General features: G+C 33.8%; 1 protein-coding gene across 1 annotated transcript; it reads right to left on the bottom strand.

Moving 5' to 3' along the window:
- Positions 1-1049: 1049 nt before the first annotated feature.
- LOC124555960 lies at positions 1050-1817 on the bottom strand. Its single transcript, XM_047130008.1, has 3 exons — positions 1727-1817; positions 1512-1634; positions 1050-1453 (listed from the first exon to the last, which is right to left on the bottom strand). Exons 1-3 carry the CDS (start codon positions 1815-1817, stop codon positions 1050-1052), a joined length of 618 nt encoding a protein of 205 aa, XP_046985964.1.
- Positions 1818-4110: the final 2293 nt, after the last annotated feature.

Below are 4110 nucleotides of genomic sequence, written 5' to 3'. Positions count from 1 at the left end.
CACACGGAAATTTTTTTGATTTGTGCTTATTTGCTTAAAAAGAAATTAACCTAGATAAATCTTCTATCCAACAATAGGGCAAATTATTTTCATTTTGAATTAAAGGAAGATTAATGTGTGTTTCTTGTTAATTTTTTGTATGATAAAAAGCATATAATATACATTTATCGCATAAGCATAAACATTAATGGAAATATGTTTTTCTCAAATTTTGTAATGTCTGTTAATTATAATAATAGAGTTATTGCAGCCAAACTGGCTATTTAGTGCGTGAAGTACAGGAATTATTCTTGTTTCACTGTTATTATTTCTAGTCACTATAGAATTTCACCAATGATTCTATTCTCATCCTACAGATGATATCTCTCACACTGGTCACCGCACCTTGCACATATACAGCTCATGCTGGGGTTGTGAAAACTCTGGGTGTTGCACGGTTTGTGATGAAATTGATGCATGGAGAGTCTTGTCAATACATGGCAGAGTTTGTATCCTCTCTGCGTCCATTCATGGTTTGTCATGGCATCTGTAACATAGAAATCGTTCCATATCTTGTGTTTCTTCTCAAGTACTTCATCAATAAATCATGGTAAGCTATCATCACTGGTAGCAAGTGCTTCAGTCACAGCTCTTCTATGAAGAAGGGCTCTCTGGCCAATTCATAAACAAGCTGCAAAAGTGTGAATGTGGAGAGATATAGCACCCTTTTTAAGTAAGTAACCTTCAGTTCTCTATTTTTTCGACATCTGTCTTCTTCAGATGAATCCATATGTTTTCTAATCCATAAATTGCAACAGGTTCAACTTTGAGTACAGACAGTTGTAGGGCTGTTTCCAGGGAGAGTTTGCCTATTGACTTGATATCATTTATGGCTCTCGTTAGGGCGCTGGCTCTGTAGTTTATGTGGCTTGTGAATACTGTTCCCTGTGACTGAAGGGTAACTCCTAGGTACTTAAAACTGGTGACTTACTTTAGCAGTGTCTCTCCAACATAGAAACTGCTGGGTCTTCCTCCTCTTCTAAAGGTCATGGAGACTGCCTTCTCTTCATTCAAGGATAGGTCGTTTCTTGTGCCCAGTAGACTAACTGGTTGAAAGTTTTCTGCAGATCATCCTCAGAAACTGAGGGTAATGCCATGTCATCTGCATACGTGAGTAGATTTACAGTGTCAGGTTTTATTGTCTCAATGTTGTCTGCCATAGCTAAGATGAAGAGTAAGGGGCTCAGTGGGTCACATTGCAACACTCCAACTGTTTGTTGTATCAGGCTGGACTTATCAGTACCATCATGTATTTGCACCCTGTTGTTAGTGAGAAGATCTCTAATGATTTGCAACAGGTGATGTCTAGGACCTAAAGTGGTTTCCAGTTTCTTCATTAGAATGGATCTGTTGATTATGTCGAACACTTCAGTGTAGTCTATGAGAATTGCATGAAGCTTTCCCATTCGGTTCGCTAAGTGCATTTCCATATCGGTTTAGAGACTGTATAGCTTGTGTCGTTGATCTCCCACATCTGAAACCAAACTGTGAATCGGGGAGTTTCTCATTGATGATATCTCTAAGACGCTTGCACAGTAGTGTTGTAAAGATCTTGAATAGGGTGTTCTCTAGTGCAATGTTGTTTGTTAATAGCACTGGAAAATTAATTTTTTTCTTTTTCAAAAATTTCTTCTACTTCTAATCCAATTATTTTACAATTATGAACCCTGTCAACATGCTCTTTTACTGGATGTAAAGCTCATTTTACTGAATATAGGAAACAATTTTATCATATTTTTAACATTAATTTCAGAATTACTTTTGGCAAATCGATACATGAAGAACCAAAAACCAGTTTATGTCTATTAACACATAATTCTAAATTATTCATAGAATTCTAAAGCCTACCCTGAGTGTTTTCTTTGCATTTTTTCCATTTCAGTTAATAATGTTTTTGTTCACCTTTCGTGATAGTTTTCAAAATGTGTTGTTTTTAATAAAATTTGGTTTTCTGTTTTAAAATTAAACTCTTGTATTTCTTCAGGTCTCTTAAAACTATAACAAAATCTAATAATAACTGTAATTCTCCTTCATAACAGCTTATTCTAAAATTTAGTGATTACTTCTTCTTTAATTTGACTAAAAGGTTTTGTGGTTCTGCAATATTGTTGATATTACAAATTTCAAATATTATTATTCCAGATTAAAAAGCAAACGTGTTTGTATTAATTTGCTTAGTTCTTTTAAATTCTTTATCATCAAGTTTTAGAAAGTTATGGCCTGAAAAAATTTTCTGACAGTTTTCTTGTTTGATTTATTGATATTTGTCTATGAGAAGCTCTTTTAAAGATTTATTCTCCACTTTGTTATCATTATTATTACCATTATCATTATTATTAGCGTTATCATTATGACTATTTTATCATTGAAACCGATTAATTTTTTAATATAATTATTGTAATTTCTATATTTTTTACAAATTTCTCAAAACTCTTTTAAAGATTTATTCTTCAATCCATTGTCATAGTTATATATATCTATAAATCTGGTAATGTATATAAGAGCTCTGGGTTGGAACACATATTTTGTTTTCTATTTACAATGTAAAAAATATATTAGATTTTTAAAATGAAAAATAAGTGTGTAACACAATTTCATAAATCTAATGTATAAGGAGAAAAATTTATTAATTTTTTTATTGTAAATAAAATGAAATTTTCTTTTAGTGGGATTGAATAGCTTATTTCTAAGGGGAAAAAATGGTTCAAATGGCTCTGAGCACTATGTGACTTAACATCTGAGGTCATAAGTCCCCTACAACTTAGAACTAATTAAACCTAACTAACCTAAGGACATCACACACATCCATGCCCATGGCAGGATTCGAACCTGCAACCGTAGCAGTCGCGCGGTTCCTTACTAAAGCTCCTAGAACCGCTCGCCCACACCGGCCAGTTGTAAGGGAAAATTTTTATTAGATTTTTCTTTTTTAAATAAAATGATATTTTCTCTTGATGGAATAGAAAGATAAGATTTGGTATATCCCATCTTTAAGGGAAATTTTTTATTAGATTTTTATTTTTTGAATAAAATGAAAATTTCTTTTCTTTTATTGGAATAGAAATATATATTTGGTTTACCTTATTTATAAGGAAGATTTTTAAAAATGAAAAATTGAACTTTTGGAATAGGAAAACAGAAAATCTAAAAATTATGAAAAATCAGTAAACCTAAAAAATTGTGGACCAAAGATGATGCTTTTTAAATTTTTCTTAAACAAAACTGTAAAGAAAAAGATTAAATCTATAATTACAGCTTTATAACAAAAAAGATTAAAAAAGCATTCCCCTGGTCTTGAATCGGCAAACTGAATCTTCTCACATTGAACTGTTGCACTACACCAGGCAAAAGGACGTCTGATATTACATCAGGGGGTATCCCATGACTTTTGTCACATCAGTGTATAACTGGTCGCCCCTCAGAATTCTAAGTCCTTCCATATGCATGTTCTGGCAACACTGTGGGATGTGGAAGTATTTGGAAGATGTGCAGTCACTTTTTAAGAGCTGTTAGAGCGCTGTATCCGCTCATCATCTAGTGGTAAGCGTTGCGCAATGTAAATACGAAGTCTCAAGTTTGAGTCTGCTCTATTCCCTATATTTTTAAATTCTTTTTGGTTGACTGCTGAAGTTACCAGTCTGTGTAGCCTCAAAGACAATTCACTTCACTTTCTATCCACCTGTAATAATAAAGACTTCCAGAAACTATTCCATCACACAGCCCACAGCTGCAACAAGATCTGAACAGTTTACGCCCATAACTGCTGCCAGCTGCTGTTAGTACGCCATCCGCTGCCTAACGCCAGAAATCGTCGTCAGGTGAATATGGCTTTGGCCTGTCAGTGTGTTTGTCAACTGTCATTTCCGTATTTAAAGTTCCTATATTTATCTTGCAGTTACGTATTGGATTTTGCATGATTGAAACTTATGAAAGTTGTTCGAGAGGTGTAAGACAGACTCGCAAGTGAAAAAAGACTTACGTTTGTGACATATTACTCGCTTTGGATTTAATAGAGGGGTGAAGGCAGCAGAGGCAGCTTGGAACCTTGTATTGAGCAATGTGGAATCTTTT

The sequence above is a fragment of the Schistocerca americana genome, chromosome X (assembly GCF_021461395.2).
Source record: "Schistocerca americana isolate TAMUIC-IGC-003095 chromosome X, iqSchAmer2.1, whole genome shotgun sequence".
Lineage (NCBI taxonomy): Eukaryota > Metazoa > Arthropoda > Insecta > Orthoptera > Acrididae > Schistocerca > Schistocerca americana.
Note: the sequence above shows the minus strand (reverse complement) of the source record. Positions and strands in the feature narration are given on the sequence as shown.